The following is a 25399-nucleotide window of genomic DNA, read 5'->3' as shown; positions in this document are numbered from 1 at the left end:
AGAATTTCAATGGAAGGCTTTTAAAACACTTATTTCTGCTTTCTCCCTCCACCCCCAAATAATCACACAGAAACAAACATATGTATAATCGTTTATTATAAAAGACTGTACATTAATTTCTCAATCAACATATATCTACAAATGAGCAGAAACGGGTGATTTCAGTACTTGGACTCATGAGTTTGGAAAATAAAAAGAAGGTTGCGACGATCCGAAAGCCGACAAGATGATTCCTGAGTGACTCCCAATGTCGGGTTTTATTTTATTGTTGCTTCGAGGAGGTATTACTTGTTCGGCCTGGATTTTTGAGTGAATTGTCTCACGGCAGTGTCGGATGGGGCCGCCGCAGATTAGCCTGAATCCAGCAGCGACGGTAGGCTGATTCGAGATGAAGGAAAGGGTGACTGCTACATTTTATTCCAAAACGGGGAAGAAGTCAGAGTACCCGGTGAGAAAACATGCAGCTTTGAAGCAAATGTAGAGAGAAATATAAGAAGCATTTTGTATCCACTCAAATCTTATTTTAGAAGAATTAGGGCTTCAACTAATGATCGTTTTAGTACTCGAATATTCTGATAATCGGATAAAAAAAATTAGCACATTCTGCAGGCTTTTCATTTAGCCACTTAATTCTTTTTAAAAATATATAAATTAAGAAATTCATTGAGATGCAAATTAACAACTAAACATTCCCTAAATATTAGCATTACTTTAATGGATGCTTGATCATTTGTAGCTAATTATTCATCTGCAATTTAAAATCTATTTTTGTTAACTCAGCCCTTTCTGCTTGACTTAACAAGATGTTGGGCTAATCTTGACAAATACTTTGATTAACCAATTAACTGGATAGCACTGGATTTTTGTCAGAATTTGAACCCAGCGAAGCTAAAAAAATACCGCTTGATTTCTGAGAACATATTTACATTTTTATTCCTAAATGCAAAATGCTTCTATTTTTTATACAGTTTTGGCTGAATTACTGCTGTGTTCTCTCAGCAAATGATCTTGAGTTTGTGTATTCCAGTTCACGATTAATCAGTTACTAAATTAATTTAAATCAAGTCGTCACAATTAATCGTTTCTATTGTAAAAACAAAAACTAATTTCACAATATTGATGAAAAATACCTGATTTTTATACAGAAAGTTTCTGAAAATCATTTTAGATTGTATTCTAGGCTACAAGAATGTGATAGGAGTCACATTCTTTAAAAAACATCTTATTTGGGGCATAATTATACTTTGCAGTAAAACTTACTGGATGCTTGTGGTGTTAAATTAAAATGAAAGCAAAAGAGGTTATTAAAAGATGAATAGTTGCAAAAGTTTTTCATTTTAAGATTAATTTGCATGATTTATTTTTGATTTGTGAAAATCTTACTTTAATTTAAGTGCATCACCTTCAATAGTCTGCACGGTTCATGTCTAATTGTGGACAAGGACCGTAATTCAAAGGGCTGCAAATGGCCCCCTGGCCACACTTTGGAGACCCCAAATCAAAAGTAGAGATACATTATTTTGCTGTTTGTTTATGTCCTTAGGTTTCCAGCAAATACCATAAAGCAGAGATGCTTCAATGATTTTAAAAGACGACAAATCTCTGATTCACAGTGCTGCACATCATCTAAAAAGGATATGTAAAAAAAACTGCTCAGGTTTGAATTTTTATTGTTAAACGATTGCAAATGATGAGGTTTTTGCTACAAAAATGACAATAATTGAACATAAAAATGGACTTTAGTCCATTAGTTGCTAGTTTGAGTGAAAACTTGGTGCTTCCGTCTCATCTCAAATGAGCCTAACGTCTTGATGCTTCATAAAAAGATTCAAATTCATGAAAAAGAAAAACTCAATTTCTTTATTTTAAGATTAAGTACAAAAAAAAATCCCATGGAAAAGTTTGTAAATTGGCTTCAGAGTAAAAACTTCAGTGATTTCGACAGTCAAATTAAAAAAAAAAGGAAACATTTACAACATAATTGAAGCAAAGTGGCAAAAAACGTAAAAGATTACATCAGATTTTCATGCTTTGATTTTTTAAAATATCATTTACAGTGTTTTGAAATCAAGCCGTCTTGTGTTTGTTTTCCTGTCTGGGCTCAAAGGAACAGCGATCGACTGACGTTTGCCGTTTTTACAGATTTCTGTGAAAAAACAAGCCCATGTTCTGAACCGATACTTAGCCTGAAGGTGCTTTCCTTTCCTTTGCTCATCTTAAAACTCTTTAATTAGATCATCTTTGTTCAGGAGAAATGTATAAATGCCACCCACCCATCCCTACCACACCATCTAAATAGATATCACTTATATTATTTGCATTCAGTAAGAGAGAAAACATTCTGCCATTTTTTAAAAAACAAAATCGGGATCATACGGTTATTTCTATGCATCTGCTGCTGCAGCTATCAGTCTGTCACCGGGTTAGGATATGACTGAATAAATAGGACTTGTTACTGCCAGGTGGCTTCACTCGGCGTAGTGCATGATGCTCTCCACGTAGTTGCCGGGGAACAGGCCGGTGACGCCATTGCAGACGCCCTCGAACCAGCCGTCGTCGTTCTTCTTCACCACGTAGATGATGGCGCCCTCCATGAACGTCAGCTCGTCCTCCTTGTCCTGGGCGTAGTCGTAGATGGCCACCACTGCAGGAGCAGGACGAGAGGCTATCAACACGTTGCCATGACTACCGTAGGTTCCAGCTATCCAGTTGTCAACATCCATTCATCCATCCATTTTCTTACACCCTTGTCCCTTAATGGGGTCAGGAGGGTTGCTGGTGCCCATCTCCAGCTGACGTTCTGGGCGGGAGGCGGGGTCACCTGGACAGGTCGCCAATCTGTCGCAGGGCAACACAGAGACACACAGGACAAACAACCATGCACACACACACTCACACCTAGGGACAATTTGGAGAGGCCAATTAACCTAACAGTCATGTTTTTGGACTGTGGGAGGAAACCGGAGTACCCGGAGAAAACCCACCATGCACAGGGAGAACATGCAAACTCCATGCAGAAAGACCGGGGCCGGGAATCGAACCTAGAACCTTCTTGCTGCAAGGCAACAGCTCTACTAACTGCACCACTGTGCAGCCCAGTTGTCAACATTAAATGCTAAATATTAAATGTGAGCGTAATATATAAAAGAAAAAGGAACATTGCACTTTGCTACTAGTTGTCAACATTATGACAACTAGATAAGGTCAGGAAAGAGTTTTAATAAAAAGAAAATAAAGGAAGTCTGTCAGTTATGCTAGCTTGACTATGACAATCTTAACATGTAGATGTGCTGCAGAATTCAGTGTTTCAGTTCGATTTAAAAAAAAAAGAATAAATAAAAAAAGTTGACCCACAACAAACCGACTGACAGATCATCAGTGGAGCAAATGTTTAAATTAGCTAATCAACCACCGGTGTGTAGCTTAGCTAATAGCAGCGGTAGCTAATATACCACAGCAATCACTTAGTAATTGTCGCAAAACAATAAAACTGAAGGACTGAATTCTGTTCTTTGTGTGGGAAATGTTTGCGTGTTTTTTGAATCCTGTTACGTTAGCGGTGGTATCAGTTGCTATGGCAACGGGCCCGTATGTAGCGTAGCCGACAGAGAGCGAGAAAGAAAAAGGCTAATTTTTCTGTAGCTGTCAGGGTTTAAATATGCTTTCTGCGAAAATTACTGATGGATGGAAAGACACATGCACAGAGGAACAGATGAATGAATGGATGCTGGACTGACGGACTTTCTTTTAATAAAACAAGTAGAAGAAAAATGGACGGCTGCAAGGACAAACGGTTGAATGACTGGGTGAACGAATGCTTGGATGGACACATGGATGATAGATGATGCATGAATGGATGGATGAAATAGTGGTTTGGTGGATAGATGAAACAAAGGGGTGGATGAATGAATGAATGAAAGAATCAAAGGATTGATAAATGCATGGAAAAACAGATGGATGAATGAATTGGAAGATTGAGAATTCAGTTGGTAAGATGGATGAAAGTACTTTTCTGTCCATTTCTAGACATGGAAAACCCTTAAATAAAATTCCAAACTTTTTCAGAATCCCTACCCGTATTCATACAAATCTACGACACTAAGCGGCAGATCAGATGTTGGCGGAGGAATCCTGAAGCCAACCTTTCTCTATGTAGTTCTTGGGGGCCCACTGCGGGTCTCCATCGGCGTACGGGTCGTCAAACTTCAGGACGGTGGCTTCTTCGTCCTCGTAATCCACTGGAGGAGGCGGTGGCGGCGGGGAGTCGTCAAACATGGGCAGGTCATCCGGCGGCGGGGGCGGCGGTGGAGTTGGGGTGTCTGCTACTGTTGGACAGTCAGAAGTTACCAATGAAAACTTGATTTATAGTTTTAAAACAAGATGAGGAGGGCGGCAGAGGGATCATGCACAATCATTCAGGAATGCACCAACATGCAGAGGGAGAGGTGTTCATATCCGGTGAGCAGGCTCCAAGACATTAATATAAATCACTTAATATTCTTTAAGTCTGGAAATGTTCTCAGATATGCACATATGTTGTTTATTTACTTCTTCAAAATAACCCAGGTTATGTTTCAGCTAAATCGTGTCCAACAGTTTACCGTTTTCTTGTGACTTTTAATCGATTTAGGATTAATGGTTTACTAAATTAAAATTACTTCCAATATTTTAGACCTTCTTTGAGTGTTGTAGTTTGGCCGCCATCCAGCAGAGGGCGCCGCCGGTAGAGAATCAAAGATGGCGGCGGGGACTATCAGAACGGTTAAGAAAAAGTCTAAGGAGCGCAAGACGCACTTTATTCGGTTGTTTTGAAATCTAAACACTTGATCTTATTAACTTTCACATTAGCGCTTCTGAACAAAAAATTACAGATTTGCTACAAAGTTGAGGATGGGATGTGACGGAAAAGCGGAGAAAAATAAACATGGCGCCAATAACGACGGCTGATTTTTAAACCTGTCGTGAGTTAAAACGAACAAAGTTTTGGCATTCATTTAAGAGCAAAAAATAAATCTACGTTTGAAACTGGCAAAGTTCATCTTTAACTGCCATACATCTTTATTATTCAAAACTACAGAAAAGCTAAAAGCGATGCATGCATCTAACAACTAAGGACAGAACTTTCCAAATCTGCTGCAAAGACAATAACGAGGCATCAGAGTCATAAAATGCACTTTGCATGCGGAAAAATGCTGAAATAAGTAGGAAGTAACCGAGAGTAGCCTCTTCACTTACTGCTCTCTTGCATCCTGGCCACAAAGCCAGTGAGAGGTATCTGTGGAGTCAGCTGGGGCATGGGGGGAGGAGGAGGAGCGACAGACACTGAAAGCCAGCAGAGAGAGGACAGGAAGGCGAAGAGAGGCGAAAAACAGACAGGAGCCCATCAGTCATCGAGTTCAACTCGCTACCCAGAAAACACACCAGAAAAGCGCACCAAGAGTTCACATTTTCTCTTCTGATTTATTTATTGGTTTTTATCTCTGGATCACATTCAGCAACAGTTGAAAAGTTCAGCCTGTGATGAGATTTCAGGGATCACTGGGGTCGGTGGATAAACTGCGGATTATGTTTGTATTCGGTCAGATTGTTCCCTTTAAAAACAAAAGATGACTGTTACTATTCACCACAAGGGGGCGCTGTTTCTCCAAGTTAAAGTGAATAACTGGCTGGACAACATGTTGATGTCAACATGAGAGCATTCAGATCTGCAGCATGTGAATCTGCCTTTTACAGCAAGAAACGCATTTAAATACCGGGGGAAAAAATAACAAATTAGGGAGATCAGTGTTAGTTTTTACTGAATTATTAAACCTAAATGCAAACTACAATTTAATTCTGTTTCACTTCATAATAACGACTAGAATCCATGATCCCAAAAGCGATTCTATTAATTTATACCATATTTTACACCATATTTGATATTACATTGTAAGTGACTTTGCTGTAAGCAAATAAACAAATCATTCACTTTGTAGCTAAAATGTTCCCTAAAATTCATAAACAGAATCGTTTAAAGTACTTATATCAACTCAGTCCGGGCCTTTCGGTTCAACCTAATATCAATACAGTGTAGGGCTGATCTGTTTATTTTTTTATTAATAATCAAGTAGGAAAAGGTGCTTTATAGATTTGAAATACAGAATTTGAACCAAGTGAAGCTACAATAGTTATTTTCCATCTTAAATGCAAAATGTATATATTTTTTGTAAAGTTGTGGCTTAATTACTGCTCTAATTTGCCTTTTAAATCTGCATATTCCAGTTAATGATTAATCTATTACTAAATTAGTTGATTTCATTAATCAATTAATCACGATTAATCGTTTCAGCCCTATTCATTATGAAAACATTGATTGGAGGTAAAGTTTAAAGGATTTCCAATACGGTGAAATGAAAAACCAAGCAAGAAAATCTGAGAAGAGTAGTGCTCTTTTTTAAAATTGGTGGATATTAGAGGTTACTTTTCTTTAGTTGGTGGCTGTGTGTGATTTGAAAGATGGTGACCTTTCATGCTTCTGTGTCAGCTCAGGGTTTAGGGTTAAAGATGGAGACAGAAGGGCCTTACTTGAGTTTTGGCCGTAGCCAGGAGTGCCTCCGTTAATATGAGGCTGCTGCTGCAGTTGCTGCTGCTGTAGCTGAAGCTGCTGCTGCTGCAGGGAGAACTGCGACGTGACCGAAGGCGCCCGGCGGTAGGTGCCCGTGGCCGAAACCATAGAGACAGAGGAGTTGGAGGGGTTGTGCCGCGAAATCTGCCGCGAGATGGTTCCAAACTGGGACACTGGAGCGGGGCCCAGTCCGGGCCCGGAGGCCACCACTAGACACACCCAGAAGACGAGGAGGAAGGAACGGAGGAGGAGGAGGAGGAGGAAGGGAAATTAGGAAGAGGAAGGAAAAAAACAGACAAGGATAATCAACACCAAGAAGGTTATGGAGAGCTTTTAATAACTGATTAGAGCCCCACATTTTATTAAAACAACACCTAGACAGGACAAGAAGATGAGCTGAGGGGAGCAATTAGGGCTGGACAATATGGCTGAAGAACACATCACAATACAAGCATTTCATATCGGTCGATATCAATAATTATTGATTATTGTTATAAATATCTGAAAACTCGTGACGTGGCTGTTCCCCGTTTTATCCAGTTTTCACTACGCACCTTTCGTTTAATGTTGAGTAGATATGAGGCCGGAACCTTAAACTGCTGCTACGCAGGTTACTCAACAAGTGGTTGCTAGGTAACCCAAGAGTGAGCGAGTTGCTAGGTAACCAAAGAGTGAGAGAGCTACTGTTCTGTTGGCTCATTTGTGCTTTAGAAATACATGCGGACTATTCTCAGAATGTTCTGTTAGAAGACATTGCGTTAGCTAGCAGCTAGTGCCCGCTGGTGGACACAGAAAAAAAACCTTATTTTTATAATCTTTTATGATATTTTTTAACTGAACAAGACTATATACCAAACACTAATTTAGTACTCTAGACTGTTGTACAGGGACACATGCATTTACTTTTTATTTTCAGAAGCAATCTTGCAAAATGCGGTTAAAAAGCTTTTATCTTTATTTCTTGTGAATCTCTTTAAATCTTATACTATTCTTACAATTACAATGACATACAAAAAGAAATAAAAATACCCTCCTTGAAAACATTTATATTAACGTGTGTAAATCGTACAGGGAGAAGTTGAGCGGCTATTTAGCATTCCCTCTGCCTACATCTCCCAGAATGCTGTGCGGTTCTAGTTTTGAGCTTAGTGAATATTCTACATATTGAATATTTTATCAGATGCATCATGTTTATGCTGATCATGTGTATTATTAATTTATTGTCCAGCCCTATGAACAATATAAATAAACAATATTACAGAGGCAAACTGACCATTAAATGTGGCTCAGAAGCAAAGATGAAGTGAGGAATAAGCAGAGGAGCAGCACAAAGATCATAAAAATAACTTTCCATTCCAGCCTGGGTGTGTTTGGGAGAGCAAAAAGCATCTCAAACATTTCCTGTTTCATATTTCTACACAATATTCCATCTCTCAGGAGAACAAACTCTCAAACTGGAAACGGGCGGGACCAGAGGAAGTTAATCTTCGGAGGAACACAAACAAACGTCTCGGCGCTGTCAGCAGCCGCGGTAATTACAGCTGGAAGAGGGCGGCGACATTCAGAGCAGAAAACCTGGAAGTGATCATCTCGCTGCAGAATTCAGATTTTGTTTGGTTTATGTATCAAAGAGCTGCAACAAAATCCCACATTCAAACCCAGCCGCACTCAGAAATGGAGTCAATACTCCTGAAAGACCAATGTCACCATAAGGTTCCCTTCATGATGCTGCCACCACCATGCCTCGTTGTGGAGACGTTTGCTGAACTTTACCTTCACACCACATTGCATTGGTTTGTGACATAAAACCCCAATAAAACATTGAATTCATGTTTTGCAAAGCACTGTGTTGATTAGGAAAACAAACAGGAATTAAAATCACCGTCACCACAGGAGAGATGCTTCATGTGAAAACAAGTAGATGTGATTCTTGAAAGAGAAAAGAATAAATGGTGAGCTAAACTCACAAGACTTCTCTGCACCAAATTAAACTCATTTAGTCAGCGTTTTCTTTTAAAAGAAACTGAAGTTATTGTTGAGTCAGTGCAGCTATTTTCATGTGACTATTCTCATATAAGTGCGACTATTAATATTAGTACGAGTTCTCGTATTATTGCAACTTCATTCTCGTAATGTTATTTATTTACGCCTTGTTGTGGGGATGTTCGCTGCACTTTATCTTCTTTCTTGCACTTCTCCATTAAACTTCACCACATAGCATTGTTTTGTTTTGTGTTTGACCAATAAAATATATTCATTCATCACTTGTTTATTCGTCAAATAAAATTGAATTAAAGAAATTTTTGCAAAGCACAATGTTGATTAGGAAACCATAAAGGGATTAAAATCACCACAGGAGATGCTTCATATGAAAAGTCAATGTGATTTCTAAAGGAAACGAATATGACTATGATTGGCTGACATCACCAACCTTCTCTGCACCAAATGAAAGTTTTTATTTAATTAAAGACGATCTGCTCTGCTTGCAGTAGAAACAGTCGGAAGACACCCAGAAGAACGGCGCAGCCTAGATCCACCACCAGCGACGGAGGAAGTTCTGGAGCCGATTTAGTCTCACCTACGGCTGCATAAGGAGGAGGAGGTAAAAGTGGAGGAGGTGAAGGTGGAGGAGGAGGCGGGGCCATCCCACCCATGGGAGGAGCAGGTGGAGGAGGAGGAGGAGGCGGGGCCATCCCACCCATGGGAGGAGCAGGTGGAGGAACGCCAGGGGGAGGAGGAGGCGGAGGAGGAGGAGGCGGCGGGGCTCCCGGAGGAGCCGGCACGAACGGGACTGAAAGAGGGATTAGCGTTACTGGGAACGGAGAGAGAGAGAGAGGGGAACCTCTGCACCTCCGTTACATAACATCAGAACCACTGGGAAGCCTTCGGAGCGTTTCCACGGCAACCGGCTCGAGGCGTGGATCCTGAAGCTGCAGCAGAAGCCTAAAAAAATACTGCCTCATCTGCAGAAAACCAGCCTTCATCGAGGTTATGGTGTAAATATAGACTGCAGGATGATCTCCATATTAAACAGAGCTCCATAAAACTCACTAATTAAGATTAAAAAACAAAAAAAATGGTGACTTTTTCTGTTAATTTTGATATTACCTTATAGATAAATACAAAAAAGATGCTCAGAATATGTGAACTTGCATCAAACCATTGAAAAAACAAAGTCATGGAAAAAATTTACTTTTTACGTTTTCCCCCTTAACAACAAATCTAATGGAAAACTTAGTGGAAGGAAAATCATAGTGTGTCGCAACAAAGTCAGAAATGTTTTCACTGCAAAAACAAAAGTATATTTTTAATGCCTTTTTACAGTTCAAATAAAACAAAATTAGTTTATAAGTAACTTTTCAGAAAGATATAAGAGCTTGTTATAAGTCAATATTTCCTTAATATTTATAGAAAGTACTAGTTTTACTGGCAGATTATTTAACTTAAAACACTCAAAAAAATGTTATAAGTAAAATAATATAGCAGTGAAACAAGTATATATTTTTTAAATCAGTATGAAGGCGTCATTGACTGAAAATCTTGATGAAAAGTTACTCAAAAGTTACTTTTGTTTTAGTTCAGGTTTACCAAGATTAGTTTTGTGTTTTTGCAGTGTTCTCCAGTTCACTAGTAACCTAACCAACATATTTTTGTTCGCTACGTTTAGTTCTCAAACGGGATTAGCTTGCGGACATCTCCGTTTGTCCAGCTTTTTCTACCACAGTTTTTCCCTCCACTAAACTTTCCTCCAGAAACAACTTCTTTAGAGAGACGCCGATTTCATTTCCTGCCCACAGCACCAAAAATTAAACTTCTGATCTAATCGCCATGGTAACACTGAGCTGGACTCAGGCAGTACTGTCAAAAAGGCAGGTGAGCGGCACCAGAACCAACATCTGAGCTGAACAGGGAGTAACGTGGACCTTCAGCTAAATAGGCCTCTCACAGCTTGGCCTATTTACCCAGCGGGACGGGGAAGCAGCTGCGCCCAGAACACAATGGGTCTTAATAATCCCCGACTGCTGAACACAAGCTTTGTGCTGAATAAAGTCCTAAATAACATTTTTATAGGCTAAAAATCAACATTGTGCATTTAAAAACCACCAGAGTGGAAAAAACACTGAATGCTGATGGCTTGTTTATTTGTTCGTTTCAGGTTACTCTGCAGAGGAGAGAGAGAGGGACGGTGACCTGAGCGGTCAGGTGTTGCTCACCTGGTCCAGAGTTGGGGATGGAGGGCGTCGGCACGGCGATGGGAATGCTGCTGCCGCTGTTCTCCCTGCTGCTGCTTCCCCCGCTGCTTCCACTGAAAAACAGGAAAATCTAATTTAATTCCACTTTTTATCCAGAAAGTTATGTACACGCGGAGAATAACAAAGATGTTAATAATGTTGCAATAAGCAATTAATCAGTTAATCGTGTCATAAATTAAAATGAACTTGATCATTTCCATTCAGATGACAATTTTCTTTAGATTTCATAATCCATTTTATTTGTGATTTTGCTCGTGTGTCATTTCTCTTCCCATTTTATTTGTTGCTTTTGGTCGTTGTGTTTTATTTTAGATATTTAAAATGTCTTACGGTTCCAGATTAAAATTTTCTTTACAAAATTAAAGTTTATTGGTCTTTGAAAAGGGAGAACTAGTATGGTTTCATGATTACTTAAAAAATTGTCTCAAAACAATATTATAATTTATCTCAATAATCACTGGGACAATTTATCGTCAGGCATTACAGGAACAGTAATTATTAACCATTTTGAATTAAAATTGAATGTTTTTGACACATTTACCGCTTCTTTTCTTTTTTTGGAACTAGATTTACTGGGGCTGGGGTTGCTAGGTAACAGGCTGGGCTTCCCTGAGGTTGCTGGGCAACGGGTTGGGATTCCCTGGGGTTGCTAGGTAACGGGTTGGTGCCTGCTGATTTGTGACGTTACATTTGAAAGTTTTTGAAATGGCTCATTTTCAAGACACCAAAAAACACTTAACTTACTGGCAGAAAAAGGCTGGATGGGTTTTTTTGGGTTGCTTTTAGATGTAGAAACCAAACAAAAACGTTCAAAATGTGAATTTTGGACAATAAGCAGTCAAAAATGACTGGATAATCCCCCCCAAAAAATTTATAATCACCCATTTTCCACATTGTTTCCAGAATAAAGCTACATTTACAATTTTTTTAATTAATTTTAAGTAATAAATGCCCTAAAAACATTCATAAACATAATTTCTTGGATTTAGAACAGAAGTTTGGCGTCTTTATTGTTTTAGGATGGGATTGCAGCAGGGTCAGATGTACAGTAAGCGCTGGCCTTGATAAAATATAGGACATCTGATTGGAGAATGTGTGTCAGCTCTGTTACACGCTGCCTTTCACCTCGGGGCTTTTAGATCAGCAGTCTGGCAAGCTAAATCCCCTCCTGCTATCTCGCTCTCTCTTTCAGCCTGGCCTTGATCCCAGATTTTATTTTTTTACTTCAACCCAACATCCAAATATTTCCATTTCATCCCTGCACTTCGGTTGACCCTTGCTGCCTCTCACCCCGGTGACCGCAGCTCGACTCTTCAAGGAGATTCCTTACGCGTCTCCCTGGACTCTTACGATTCTTTCCGTCCCGCTGAACCACCGCTACATCTCTTTATCCCCTTCTCCCCCCATCAACGCTCCCCTCCCTCCTGTCTGACTCGCATCAATCAACCCCCCCCTCCCCCCCCGGCTCTAAACGCGCCAACAAAAGGGTCACCGCCTCTAAAAGGAGGCTAGCGGCAGTGAGAGCAAAGCGTCAAGTCAGCAGATTCTCATTAAATCACTAAAAACTCAAAATTACATGTTTTTTCCAAACTCAAATTCCCAGACTTCACAGCCATTTTAAAATTCAATTTAGTTTATTTATATCACGCCAATTCATAACATGTCATCTCAAGGCATTTCAGAAAAATAAATAACTTGTTTTCTTAAACTAAACCCTTCCACTGGAATGGATGCGATATATGTCTGGGTTTAAAACTGAGTATGTAACTTTTATAAAAACATATATTTTATATACATTTGTTAAAACTGTTACCATGTTGTGACAGTTTGTTATGAGACAGATAATCTGTGAAAACATTGATCTCCTCCAAATCCACCCTGAGCCACTACTGCAGTTTGAAGAAATACGACGCTACCGACAAAAAAAAACAACCAATCAGAGCCAGTAGGCGGGTCTTAGCGCTGTTAATCAACCTCAGGTACTCGCTGATAATGGAGTTAAAGGCAGACAAGCGAGTTAAAAGGAAAACAATTTATCTACCGTCATCAGTGGTTAAGCTAACTAGCCTGAGCACGACGGACGGACGGACGGACAGTTGGTTGGATGGTTGGATCCTTCATCAGAATCAGTGTTGTTGGATGGTCACTCAGTTCCTCATTAGGAACATTTTGTTTCTACGGCCCAGAAAGCAGAAACCTACAGATGAGTGGAGCCGTCTAAACCAAACCACTGGCAGCCATTTTTCTCCCACAACAACAACAACAGTCCTGTTCTCCAACAGTAATAATATCAGACACCATAATGGCTGCTGCACTACACATTAAGGTCCAAAGGAGCTTAAATTCAGCTGAGTCTGACTGAGACTGATGAGCTGAATAAGCCCAACTGATCAAATCATGCTAGCACGGTGGTCATATTAGCAGCGACTAGACTGCATCAGGCTTTTAAACAGAAGCTGCAGCAGCTTCAGGCCACACTTTAGCAACAATAACGCTGAGTAGACACAAGTTCTGCACATTTGTTTTGCTCTTCGTCCAAAAATGTGAAGCCAGGAGAAGAAAGAGAAAGAAGTCGAGGGTATTTTTTACCATCACAGTCAGCATAAACGGCTTTTTAGCTAATGAGACCGAATCGTTCACTCATAAGTCAAATTTAATGAAAGCGCATTAGTTTCTCCCCTCATATCAAATCGCCCTTCATATCCGAGGCTTTTACAGATATTAATATCAGAGATTCTGACCGTGGTAAGCGCCACTTCAAGCCTCGTCAGACAAATACCGGATTTAGTGCGGCAGGAAAAAAGAGAAAGAGGTGTGAACGCGCACTAAGCTGCTGAGGCAAATGAAGAGATTAAAACTTCCTGACATGGAGACGTTTTTCACACAGCAGTGAAACCCTGGCAGCATTTTTCCTCAGCAGTTTAAAGGTTCAGATCACACTTAAGGTTCGTTCTTTTATACGTTTTGGGATATTTTTGAGTTTTATTCATGAAGTTTAACATTTAAATAGTTAAAATAGGCAAGTAAAATACTAAGAATCATGAGTTTTGTTCTATGAATTTGTGTTTTGTATGATTTTTACTTGTTTGTGGTCAAAATCTGCGAATTTGCCCACCAGTGTACAAACTTTTTTTAACTTCCAAATAATTTTTCTGATTTTTTTTAGACTGTTCATGTTTTTTTTCAGCTTCACAATTATTTTTTAAATGATTTCAGTTTTAAAAAAATGTTCAGTTTCAAATCTTTTTTTGAAACTAAGTTTTTTCCATTTTAAAGTATTTTAAGCTTTGAAATTTTTTTTTTTTTTTAATTTCAGTTAAATGTTTTTCAACATCAAATTACATTTTTTTTTGAGGAACTTTATTCCTCAGTTTCAGAATATTTTTTCTTTTTCAATTTTTTTTGTTTTAAAACTATTTCAGCTTCAAAATTATTTTTCAGTTTCACATCCTTGATTGAAACTATTTGCGTTTTTTCAGTTTTTGAAGTATTTTCAGCTTCAAATTTTTTAGCTTCAGTGAAAACAAAAAACTGCATTCTTTTGAAACTTTTAAAAAATCATTTTAACTTCAAAATTATTTAGTTCCCAAAATTTATTTCAGTTTCAAATAAAACATAAAAATAAAATAAAAAAATAGATGTTTTTATTTCAGTTTAAAAATATTTTTCAGCTATTTTTCTGTTACAAATATTTGTTTTCCAGCATCAAATTTTTTATTTTATTTATTTATTTTTTTAAGCAAGCTTTACAGCACCAATTTAGCCCCATAGGCAGGCTCATAGGTTGTAGTCACAACAATGACAGTAATAGGGACCAGTGAATGTGATACATTTGGATCTTATCAACCCAGAACCAGGTCCTGGAGCATCCAGTGAGTCCATCCGTCCCTCTCTCGCCTACCTGTGCGTGCGTTGCCTCTGGTTGAGCGACGCCGTGCGTCCGGGGCTGTTCTGCTGGCCGTGCTGGCTGCCCAGTCGGGCCGGACTGGTCATATAGTCGTTAGGGACCGTAGGCGGCTTCACCGGCTCCAGCGTTTTGTACGGCGTGTTGCGTCTGCAGCAGCCAGAAAAATATTATAATAAAACAAAACAAAACAAAAAAAACACCAAATAAATACTGAACATAACATATAACACATTTATAATCACATTTTATTTTGGTATTTTATTTATACTGATATTGCTAAAAATGTAAAATACAACTTCAATAATTTAGAAAAATAGGAATTTGGTGTAAACATTTAATTTATCACGTGTATGGTCTGGAATATATACATTTCCACAAATATTTAGATAAATATTTGTTACATCTTTAAAGTTTTAACAATTTCTTTTGAATAACTATTGAATATAATGTTTATTATGTCTTGTGCTATATAGCTTAAGTTTGCTGATGGCTACAAACAAATGATGTTGGAAATTTTTCCAAATATTAGTGAGGAGTGTATGTATAATTATGACTCACAATACAATCAAATACATGTAGCCAATTATTTTGATTAAAAATCACTATTTTGTATTATAATTTCACCCCCAAAAAACAAGATTCACATAAATTAAAAGCCAAAGAAATTTAGATCGTTTTTAAAATAGAGAAAGAAATTTAGATCGTTTTTAAAATAGAGAAAGAAATTTAGATCATTTTTAAAATAGAGAGATAAGGTGCCAACAAAAAAAACAAAAACAAAACTGCTACAATCTCTCCTATTTATCCTCGTTAACCGTTTTGTGATTAAAGGCCCAACTCTGAGGAAACTCTTACCCAAGCGTGCCTCGCCCCGACATCGGCGGACTGGGCGGCTTCTGTGTTGGCGGGTTGGTCCTGGACAGCGTTCCCGCTCTGACGGCCTGATTGTTTCCATGTTGCTGTGGTGGAAGAAAAACAAAACAGTTGCTTCATTTCACAAAACTCCTTCAGACAAAATTGGATAATTATTACTTCTGTGACTGGAATTAAATGTTGCAGGCTGTTCAGACGGCGCATTTCTGTTGGTACTGAACTGTGGTTACATAATCCCACCAAACAGTGTACCTGAATTAAGTATGTAATCTGGATTTACACTGAAAAACATAAGAAATTATTGCATTTTTGACATGTATCTGAGCTGTCTGAGAAGCCTGGAAGATTTACCTCAACTACAAAACGTTTAATGACTTTTTCAGGATCTAGACGTTTTATTTTTCCCTCTTTATCCCACCATACCAGTTCCAGTGCTAGGCTAATACTCATGCTTCCTTAGCAGCCAAGTTTCTTTCATCAGCAAACCATTGGCTTCCATCTTAGCACCAACTCTGTTTTAGGCAGCAGTTTTGTCAGCGGCTGGATCAGAAAGTTAGAAATTAAATCGGAAGTCCAGAGGAATGCTGAATCGCTAATTGAGCAAAATGACCCAATAAGGGACAAATTTGAGCATTTCTTTGTGTACTAACCAGGCATATTCCAGCAGCGTAACATGTTCAGAAGTTACAATTTCCCCAACTGCTTATTTCTGTTCCTTAGTTGCCTGCTGTCGCTAAAAAACTTCAAACCCCAAATTAGAATTAACTTTTACAATGTTGGTCACATTTTGCCTATTCTACAATGTCAGCTATAGCAGACATTCATAAGCATTTTTTACTGTACAACAAAGTTTAGGGATAAGACTATATATTGAATTTATCAACCAGATTTCATTGCACACTTCTGTTTCCATGAACCATGTGTAGTTCACGCTCTGGCCACCAGGAGGTGTCAATGCAGTATGTATGAACCAACATCTGAGAGTTATTTATCGCTAAATAAAAAGTTATTTGTGCCAACCTGAAAGCGCTAATCATAAATATTGGTTCTGCTAATGCAGTAGAGCATAAATACGTTATACGTTAACTTCTGCTAAATGCGTTATTTAGCAGAACTTATTGTTAAACTGCTATGGCAACAAGGTACTCAGCAGAAGCTAATGCTAAAAATGGCATAGCAATACTAGATTCACCAGAAGCCAATGTTAAAATGCTATACAGCAACATGGCTAATACTATAACATTATAGCAATGCTATAGCACTACATTCAGCAGAAGCTAATGCTAAAATATTGTACTAACACTATAGGAACAGTGTTTAGCAGAAGCTAATGCTACAACACTATGGTAACACTATAGCAACACAGTATTTAGCAGAAGCTAATGCTATAACACTATAGTAAAGTTACAGTAACAGTGTTTAGCAGAAGCTAAAACCAAACACTATAGCAATCCGGTCCTTAGCAAAAGCTAATCACAAAATTAAACTATGTGGATTGCCACCATGTTTCAATGATACAATGTGTTACAACAGTTTATTCACACCAAAAAAGGTATGTAGCTAATTAGCATCAATCGTCCATAAAGGAGCAACCAAGTAACGTGAATGATCCACACCAAAGCTTTGCAAGCCTTGTACAGGAAACGGGTCATGATTTTTAAAACGTCAACTGGAGGTGGGTTTACGGAGACCAACAACCAATTAAAATGTAGCAAACTGGACCAATTTGGACCAAATCTACTGATTGCTTTGTATTTATAGCACCAGTATAAGCGCAGCACTGAAACAGCTATGGTGGAAAGTCCTAAATTACAGCTAAATTACAACATGGTTGGTAAAGAGACAAGGTGGGTACTATGGGATGTTTTTGTTTTTCCACAGGAAGGACTACAGGTTGGTTAACATGGGAAACAACAACATTTCTTCACACTTACAGGGATCTGATGGGAAAGGGAACAAATAGAGGACTAAATAAAACGGGTCACATAACAGACTACACTTACCTTGGCTTTTAGCCACTTAGCATGGAAGGAGAAAATATGAGCAAAAACAGAGAGACAGAAAGAGGGCATGTCAACATAGCCATGTAATTCCTTCTTATTTATACTGAGTCAACATTTTTGCAACACTAGGGAGGGTCAGCAGTTACATGCTACGCAACCAGAGGAAAACACAGTGGGTCCAATAACAGAACCATTCCAAGTCCTTAAAGTTAAGCTCCAAAGAAATCTAAATAAACCATTTAATCAAGAGGTTTTACAAGCAGAACCGGAAGGTTTTCAGCTAACCTGACTTTATCTGTGAGAAGACGATCCGATATGAAAATGATTAAATGTTTTATTGGTCCGTAAATAAATATTTAATTGGTTCTAATAAGTGCAATAATTTGATGAGGAAGATTTTGCAGAGTGGAATGATTCAAAGTTAGCCATTTTTAACACCAATACATAGTTCTCATGTGTAGCCGACAGCCTACACATGAGAGGGAACTTTGTAGCCGACAGCCATCTTGGTAGGTTTCCGTAACTAACTGTAATGACAGTTGCTAAGGGGCTGCCATGACAACTTAAAACTAGCTCTAGCTAACTTATAAACAATAAGTACAACTATTAAGTCAAACTTTTTTTCCATATACTTTTTTTTTAACTTGGTCTCAAAGCCATGGTTGATTTATGCCGTGCGCTACGCTAGCCTACCAAGATGGCGGTTCTGTGGTGCAGATTCCATCCGATTCAGACTAGTGGAAACTACAAGCAAGATGGAGATCCTAGAGAGGTTCGACTCTAGATCATACAAGGTCACGGTTTCAATTTCAAGCAACTGGACGGTTAAACACTTTACCAAAAGTTTGTAATTTTTATTCTTTAGCTCCTTGAACGGGAAAACATGCCAATTAGATTATTGGACAACATTTTAATGATGAAATCAATTATATTTAACCCAGATCTTCTTGTCCATTTAATTTTCTTCCTTAAAATATCCCCATTCACAAAATTCTGTTTTTTGCGTGATTGTTCATGCTAAATATTAAATTCAACGGCAATCAAACTTATGTGTGAACAGTTCCCTCATACCTACAAGAAATCCAGACATTACACAACATAGTTGTTTTTGGAAGTAATAATTGATGCTACTGTTGATGGATCAATTTTAAAGTTGAGCAAGGGGAGCCAACAGTTTTGTCACAAGATCACAACATAAAATAAAACAAAACTTATGATGATGGCCTAAAAAATATCTACATCTAAAACTTCAAAATGAGAATCAGCGGGTTTCTACATTCTCTATTTCCAAAAATAATATTTAACTGTCACAGTTTTGGCAGCTTTAGTTCACATCCTGGTATCGCGGCGAGCCAACGCTGCAGCTAAGCTACAGAGTCAAGTGGCTCATCTATAATGCAGCTTCCCTGGTGGCCTCTGCAGGAAGCTGTGCAATAAAGAGACCCAACTCAGAGCAAAACTGTGGCATCATCAGCCTCTTTCAGAAAAATAAAGCCATTTAACTCAGCTGATTTAACTCAGATTTCACATTCAGATTAATCTCTCCCATCAGCTTTCAAGCAGATTCAGTTTACTATCTAGGTCATGGTGGAAATGCCGAAACCGCGACGCCTCATCTTAATGGGAAACGCTGCATCTGCTCTGCTGAATCAGTGTGGAAATGTTTCGGTGATCGTTATCAGGTTCGTGAGGACTTAGGCATGTTGAGTTTGGACAAAAGATGCAATCAAGCAGAGCTGCAGGAGAGTCGGTGAATCTCTAAATAATGCAGTTTGGACTTTGTTATTGTTAAAGGAAACCAAACGCTTAAATGCTGCTAAAAGAAAGAGAAACAATCCAGCTCATTTCTACGGTGTCTGCCAACAGGGCATCTAGGTTCTGAGGTCCAATACTTGCTGCTCTGGGCGTCACTAACAGAGAAGAAACAGGAAAACCTTTTTAAAAATCCAACTGTTTATACATTCAGTTTATGTTTTAGGGCTGCAACTACCGTGTTTCCCCGATAGTAAGACACCCCCGATTGTAAGACGTATCGGGAGTTTCAGGGGGGTCGGCTAATATAAGCCGTACCCCGAAAGTAAGTCTTACTTTCGGGGAAACACGGGGGTATTGCCGCCTCCCTCTCATCTAGCTGCGCGCCGCCTCCTGCCCACGTCCGCACCGTCCCCCTCTCCATACGTCACCGCGCCGTCCCCTGCACTTGTCACTGCCGCCTCCTGTTTAAAATACGGTAATACAATACTGTTCAGGTTGTTAATAAATGTTAATTTTATGGTTAAAACAAAAAATTCGACAATTTTTTTCCAATATAAGACATACCCCGAAAGTAAGACATAGTGGGGCTTTTGGGAATAAAAAGAAAGTAAGACACTGTCTTACTTTCGGGGAAACACGGTAACAATAATCGATTATTCTGACAATCGGACAAAGAAACGGGTGCATTCTGCAGATGTTCTACTTTAACCACGAAACTTTTTATATGAAATACATTAAAGAATGTAAATAAACTAATAATTCAATTCCTTTTTTGAGTAAGGTACTTTAAATTTGAAGTGGGGAGCATAACACTGGCATAACACTGTCGCAAATATGAAATAATGCTGTTATGAACATGAAGGAGTCCATAAATTTTTACCACTGTTATCATGAAGTGTCATTTGGTAAATAACACTTTTAATGCAAAATTACACAAAAAGTTGCATTAAGTCCATTAAAAGTGTCAACATTACATTGTTAGGTTAAAAAAATGACACTTTTAATGCAAAGTTGCATTAAAAATGTCATTTTATACCAAACGACACTTCATGACACTCAAATATTTCATGTTTACGACAGCGTCATGTCAGTCTTATGCGCACACCTTCAAATAAATTGTTACTGAAAATAAAGATTTTATTTAATTTAAAAAGGCAACAGTCCAGCTTTCCGTTAGTGAACACTTGATCATTTGCAGCAAAGGATGAATCTACATAGAAAATACTTCTAACAACATTAATCTGTTTATTTTTTCCATGTACTCATCAATAACTGGACAGCAAAAAGTCCTGAATATGAGATTTTTGGCAGCATTTGAACTAAATGAAGGTGAAGCTGCAACTTGAGGAGTTTTGAGTAAAACATAATTAAAGATTCAAGATTTTTAAAACCTTAAATGCAAAAATAATTTTGTACATTTTTGTCTTAATCACAGCTCTGACTATGTTGTTCTTTCAGCTAAATTTCCTTTTTTACATCTATAACTCCATTTAATTATTCGATATGCTAAATTCATCACGATTAATCTGATTAATCGTTCAGCCCTAGTTTGCAGCATCAGATCAGGAGTAGTGTTCATCTGTAAGGAGCTCTGTTGGTGACATAATGACATTTATACCTCCTGTCAGATTATCTTCAATCTCGTCAGCGAGACATTCAGGAATCCAGCTGGGATGACGTCAGGGTTTTAAAATTAGATGTCAGATGTCCCTGGATTTACAAAATGCCCGGACTGAAGTGATTCAGCTGCTGTAAAATGAACGGATTGACTATTTACAGTGTATATTAGGCATGTTATATTAGCATGGTTAGCATCCTTTGAGTGTATCAACTCTAAAACAGGCGATTTAGTGAAACAACAACAAAGTCATAGCTGTAACCAAATCAAAACTATACATGTATTTTACATTTAAAACAAAGAAAAGCAAACTAATCAAATGCTGATGCATTTTAGGCAATATGATATTCATTTACTTATTTAATAAGAAATGTATTTGTATCTTTAATGCATTTTTAACATTTGATAACAGAGGCTTAAATGAAAAATCTGCAAAATGTGCCAATTTTTATGTGATTAATCGATCAATCGTCAGAATAATTGATTCATTCCGTTTTATACAATGTTCATTTTCTTATTTAAAAAGGAATTGATGAATTTGTAACATTTTATAACTGAAAAATCTGCAGAATGTGCCAATTTTTATGCGATTAATCGTCAGAATAATTGATTCATCCTGTTTTATTTCTGAATCTGATTGCAGGATTTTGTGTCAAACAAATAAACTTTTAGGTCAAAATCCACCCACAGGCGGATATTTTGATTTTACCCATAAACATTAATTAAAGCCCCCTCACCAGATCATTGATTCTGGTCAGTAAGTAAAGCATGTCGCCACTGAAAGGTCCACATAAACTAATACAGAGTATTGACATCAGGTATTGATTGGCTCTTTGGACGGTGACGTAAACAGATTAGAAGTTTAACCATGAAGACCACAGCAGCAACATGGATTGGTTTTCATGTTTCCCCACACAGACAGATGAAATCTAGCATTTCTGCAACCGCATACATGAGAAAATCCAGTTTATGCTATAAGACTCTTCCTATTGGAAGAGCAAAACAAAAAGATCAGAGGTTTTCTGGATTAGTTAACTTCAAAACTGGCTGCTAATCAAATCCATTTGACGGCTGCCATCGATTGTCTGACTGATGGGACAGAAGACACTCCAGAGACGGGGCAGACGCGGGGAAACATTGGGAATTATGTCACTATGTTGGGACAAATTTGTGACCCCGACAGTGAGAGAAAGGTTTATTGCATCAAAAAGCTTCTTGACGACCTTTTAGATCAAGCTGACTGATATCTAAATAACTCCACAACAAGATTATGAGGATGTAAGTGCTCTGAAAAATCTTGTGAATTCGGCTCCATTGCCTCTTTCACAAAGCTCTGAGAACAGATCGGTTTTCTGAAAGCTGCATGATGTAATCTCTTTACGGTTCATCTCCACCCCCGTTTGGTTCCCACCAACCCACATGCAAAGCTTTTCCTTGGGGGCCAGGCGGTTTGGGGGGTGGGCTTTGTGAAGATGAAAGAGCAAGTACGAGAGAGACAGAGGGAAGAGTGTGAACGAGGTAAAGATTTGGAAATAGTGGTATGAGAGATTTTTCCCCCCTTGTTTCTTCTGTTTTTTGTTTCAAATGACGATTTTTTTTCTTTATTAAATTGGACATATACAAAATTAACATTTTGCATGTTTTTTGTATTTCTATTTGAGTCTCAACTGCTTCTAAAAACAGCCCAAGCTCCTAAAAAAATGTTATTTGGAATCTGGAAAATGAGCCGTTTCAGAAACATTCCAATTGCTAAGTCACATTCCGTTACCTAGCAACCTAAACTGAGCCTAGCCCATTACTTAGCAACCCAAGCGGAATTCCATTACATTTTTGTTTTTTAAAACTTTTACTCCACTACATTTTACAGTCAGCATCTGTACTTCCTATTTCAGTACATTCCTACAAAGCGCCACTTTACAGCCAAGTGTGTTTATCTTGTGTTGAATAAAACCTTTAGAGGCATAATTCCTCATTTGCTCTCATTTGGCCAGGTTGACTTCAGCCTTTGTCTGATATTGGAATTTTTTGGATGATCCGAGACATTTATGCTTCACAAGAAAGCAAAAGCTGAAAAAAAAAAAAACTGTAAGGGGAACAAACAGGAAGAAAGTGGTAGACCTGAACCAACAGATATCTTATATTTTAAAGAGTCCCAGACAAGTTAAGGAAAACCTTGAAAGCGCTCACCTTCACCCCGTGGCCAACATCGTCCAGGACATTGTAGTCAATCGGCTTCCTGATGTACCTGACGGGCCGCTCCAAGTTGGCCGGAGCGATGATCTTATGAGTCCTCGCTGTGTTTTTGTTGGTGGTGAGGATCCCGATCTCCCGCCTGGCGACCTTCTCCTTGTGTATGTCCACCGTCTGGAAACAGCAGAGGAAGTAGAGCGGTGATGAGATGAAGTGATGAAGAGGGTTTAATTAAATGTTTTTCCATCAGAATCTCACATATTTATGCATCAATTAAGTGAGTGGCTGTTTTCCGAGCGGTCCTAGCACTTGACCTGTATCCATTTAACATAGCGTAGCATTATTTTGGGACTGTAAAAACTGCTTTTTGAAAAAGTACAAGGGTCATATCCCCTCCCCAAATAATGTCAGCGGTGTCCGACAACAATGTTATTGATTATTTTACCTTCTTCTGCGCAGCGTTTAACACTGTTGACCATGATATATTATTGTAGTGACTGGAAAGCTCAGTCAGACTTGCTGGTACAGTACTTGACCAGTTGGAGTTTTATTAAAAGAAAGGGGACTTTTTTGCATCAATACGTAGTTTCCACAAGTCTGAATCGAAAGTGATCTGCGTCATCTTAGTAGGCAAGCGCAGCACAATGCATAGCCGACCAATAAGACCAACAAAGATAAAATATATTGGCACTCTTGACCAATGTGCAAGAGGAAGATACATGACACGTACGAGACGGAGAAGGACAATATGTCAGACGATGTGGAAAAGCTGCCTCCATTCTCAAATTATGACAGTTAACTACCTAGTGAACAGGAAGATTGTGTAGAATATGGAGGAGCATACAATCAATGTTTAAACAACTTTGTAAAGGATGTACAAACTCTTCCTGTGAATAACAAGGTTTTGGTCACTGGCAGAATAAGTACATGTACAAACAAACACGTAGGCTACATGTCCGTCTTAGCTAGCAGATAAAAGCTACATTAGCTAAGCTAATTTTGCTAGTTCGGCAGTAAGAACTACAGTAAATATCGCAGATGTTGATCTTAGTATCACAAAGAGGTGGGTAGAGTACTCAAAAATTGTAAACAGGTAATAGTTGTAATGTACTTAAATTGTTTATAAGTTAAATAGGAACAAGGCGAGAGCTAGTTCTGAGCTCATGGCTTATTTATTGTCGTCATAGCAACTCCTTAGCAACTAGAATGATGGTTACAAGATGGCTGTCGGCTACAAAGTTCATGGAAGTGTGACGTCACATGAGATCTACGTATAGATAACTTTTCATCAGTCCAGACTTGAGTCACATTAAGTTTATAACAAGTTGTAGAGCCAAAGTGGGAATTTCAAACAATTAATTAGAACTAATGCAGGGAAAATTTGCCCTTCATTTTCAAAGACCAACCAGAAAAACAACTCCAGCTACACAGCAGCAACAAAGGATTCCTTTCATACAAAGATCTGGATATCGACTGAACTCCAACTCTTATCCTCCAGACTCTGTCCTGAAGTTTGACACGCATATATGAGGTCATGAGGGTTGCTCTGGTTGGCTAAAATTAGGCCCACAACAATGTGATTTATGTGGGATTTCAAGTCTTGCGTGAATAGAATCAGATTAAACAATAATATGAAGGAAGATGCAAAACAGAAATCCGCAGGAAAAACCAACTTGAACAATTAATATTTCATAACAGGCAGAGAAGGTCCTGTGTAATTGCTCCCACAGAGTTTTAATAAAAGAGAAATATTCCTCCTTTTCCATCCGTTCAGATTAGAGAATGAATGACAGTCATTTTCACCAAATTCAGATGGGAAACATTTTTATATTGATAAGTGACATTTTATCTGAAGGTGGGAAACAACTGAGCCAAAAATAAACAGGAAAACTGATCAATATTTGGTAAAATATGCAAAAAGAACAAAAATATATAACATATATAAAACATTGACTGCTTCAGGTAAGATTGTATTTATATAACCAAGTTAAATCCCCCTACTAAATCAATTTCTACATCTCTCAAGCTGCTTGTTTTCTATTAAATGTTAAATTTATCCAAACAGCGTGAGAATTTCAATGATCATGGCTTCTAGATAATAAAACTCTAAAATTCAGGGTCTCAGAAAATTTTTAATATTACATAAAACCAACAGAAAATGATATTTTAAAAGGGAACCATTATGCAAAATTCACA

General features: G+C 38.3%; 1 protein-coding gene across 13 annotated transcripts in view; it reads right to left on the bottom strand.

The window, feature by feature from the left end:
- Positions 1-79: 79 nt before the first annotated feature.
- The window catches only part of abi1a (abl-interactor 1a), a 52189-nt gene continuing 26869 nt past the window's right edge, over positions 80-25399 (bottom strand). Inside the window, exons 4-13 of one of the 13 annotated variants that reach the window (XM_017301879.2) lie at positions 23201-23377; positions 17641-17655; positions 15620-15723; positions 14759-14911; positions 10819-10910; positions 9183-9395; positions 6565-6813; positions 5236-5322; positions 4143-4325; positions 80-2644 (exon numbers count right to left, since the gene is read on the bottom strand). In XM_017301879.2, coding sequence (XP_017157368.1) covers positions 2469-2644; positions 4143-4325; positions 5236-5322; positions 6565-6813; positions 9183-9395; positions 10819-10910; positions 14759-14911; positions 15620-15723; positions 17641-17655; positions 23201-23377 — 1449 coding nt within the window. In that variant the 3' untranslated portion in view covers positions 80-2468. The remainder of the gene's footprint in view (positions 2645-4142; positions 4326-5235; positions 5323-6564; positions 6814-9182; positions 9396-10818; positions 10911-14758; positions 14912-15619; positions 15724-17640; positions 17656-23200; positions 23378-25399) is intronic. The other 12 variants (XM_017301869.2, XM_017301871.2, XM_017301872.2 and 9 more) reach the window with 12 other exon arrangements.

Source organism: Poecilia reticulata, chromosome 20 (genome assembly GCF_904066995.2).
Source record: "Poecilia reticulata chromosome 20, P_reticulata-male-v2, whole genome shotgun sequence".
Lineage (NCBI taxonomy): Eukaryota > Metazoa > Chordata > Actinopteri > Cyprinodontiformes > Poeciliidae > Poecilia > Poecilia reticulata.
This window is presented reverse-complemented; position numbering and strand designations above follow the sequence as displayed.